The sequence below is a fragment of the Rhagoletis pomonella genome, unplaced genomic scaffold (assembly GCF_013731165.1).
Source record: "Rhagoletis pomonella isolate Grant_MI unplaced genomic scaffold, Rhpom_1.0 Rhpom_scaffold_00012, whole genome shotgun sequence".
NCBI lineage: Eukaryota > Metazoa > Arthropoda > Insecta > Diptera > Tephritidae > Rhagoletis > Rhagoletis pomonella.
This window is the reverse complement of record NW_023458566.1, coordinates 15,582,797-15,584,763: the sequence shown is the minus strand read 5'-3', so window position 1 is coordinate 15,584,763 and position 1,967 is coordinate 15,582,797. Positions and strand designations below refer to the sequence as shown.

The 1,967-nt window shown below is 33.8% G+C and overlaps 2 protein-coding genes across 3 annotated transcripts in view; both read right to left on the bottom strand.

Annotated features, from left to right (window-relative positions):
* Nucleotides 1-566, bottom strand: LOC118747933 (the record flags this gene model as incomplete). The annotated part of the gene is given in 3 exon segments (XM_036482170.1): nucleotides 1-69; nucleotides 122-244; nucleotides 314-566. Coding segments are annotated over 3 exon segments (204 nt in total), but the record flags the coding sequence as incomplete, so codon positions are not given.
* Nucleotides 1-1,967, bottom strand: part of LOC118747931 (calcium-binding protein E63-1) — a 191,426-nt gene that overhangs the window by 31,146 nt on the left and 158,313 nt on the right. The gene's annotated exons all lie outside the window — the stretch shown is intronic.

Genomic DNA, 1,967 nt, shown 5'->3' with positions numbered 1-1,967 from the left:
ACTGTGTAAATCATATATATACAAAGCGTCCCCAGATACATCCAAAATACAGTGCTTCGCGTCAACACTCTACAATAATATGCATGATTTCCATTACCTTTCGTAAGCTTTTAATACTCACTTGGGTTTTAAGCCTTATATCGACATGGTTCTCTCCATTTTCGACATCTTTTACATATCCTATTAAATAAAATTTGCCCGGAATGAGGTCGTATCGATTTGATTCGACGTCCAGCGTCCATTTCTAAAAATAGATTATACATACATATATGAGAAGATCGGGCTTTGTCCGATTCCATTTTTGACCACCTACCTTCTCTATCATTTTTGAGCAATGTAGGATTTGAAATGAATCAAATATTTTATTTTATTTCTATTTTTCCTCCAAAATTCCACTTTGCGTTGTATCTAAAATTCCGCGCCATCTAAATCGAATTCTTTGTAGGAATTAGGAATGTAAAAAACATCGATGTATCGAGCAAAATCGATGGTCGAGGCTTCAAACATCGATGTTCGTCGATGTTTTAACGAATCCGATGTTAAACCAAAACATCGAAGAAATTACTGTCGGATTTTATACTGTGAAGTGAATTATTGTAATACGATATTGATTAATCGCATAATACAAAAGGAGTAATAAAATGAAAAATTAATATTTAAATTCATCTACATATGTCGTTTCAATCAAAAAGCTAGACGGTATTTTACTATTTCAATTTCAGTATTTCAATGATATGTTTGAGACATTGGAGTTCAAGTTGAGAACTAACATTTTCTCAACTTGAGAAACAGTCCTTTTTTCATACAAAGAAAAATGCCCTTTTTGTTGAGAATGCTATGATCCTCCACTTGAGGTACTGTTGAGAAACAACATTGGAGATTTGAGAAATACCTTAGTTCTCAACTTAACCTCAAGTTGAGCTCAAACCTAAATGTTTATCGGGTTGACTAATTTTTCACGATTTCATTTTGTGCGCGCTTTAAAATTTTGTGCCAGCGTTTGATGGGCCCTATCACACGGTCAGTAATTATCACGATATTTGGATCGCGATCCATATTGATGGATTGATGGATCGCGCCCGAATGCTACATGTTCAGTATTTATCGCGTCAGTATTTGCATAATTTTTGTGCTGAACGCTTATTATGACGCAAAAAAGTATTTTTGTTTTGTACATATAATTTACAGATAATGCATTCCACAATTATTTTAAAATTTCCAATGTTAATTACAATTTTTTCAATTTGTTTTTAAAGGTTTCGAGCATCGAGAGCGAAGGCAGAGCGAATACGCTTTCGATGTTCGCATTATGAGAGTAAAAGATGTACTGACGAAAATGTATGGATCGCGTTTTGAACGTGCTACACGTTCAATATTTATTGACGGTATTGCGGTCCGCGACACAGATTTCAAAATTTTTAAAAATTTTGCGATATGGATTACGATCTATCAATACTGCATGCTACACCGTCAATTAATATCGCGATACTTGGATCACGCCAATAAATACTGACAGTATATGTGATTAAATTTTTACTTTATATTTGCTTTGTAAACCACCATCGAACTGCCATCGATGTAGTTTTTCGAAACATCGATTCTTCAAACATCGATGTTTGCACCGTAATTTACTATCCTATCGAGAAACATCGATGGTCGTTTGCTATTTTGAGTGAGCGTTTGATAAAAAAAAGTACTTTCATGGAATCATGCCCACGTAAGTTCCTTTGATAAATTCGTAAATTCCAATTAATAAATGTAAATGTATATACTTTTAAGTAAGAGTTATTTAAGTAAGAGAATTTTAATACCGTCCGCTGCCGCAAGGTATAAGGCATATGAGTAAGTAAAATGCCTTCAATTTTCTGTTACAATTTATTTTTGTTTTTATAGGAAAAAAGTTCCGAATCCGCTGTTGATAAACATATGGGGTGTTCACAGTTCGTTCCAAATTGTGTCTGAAAATG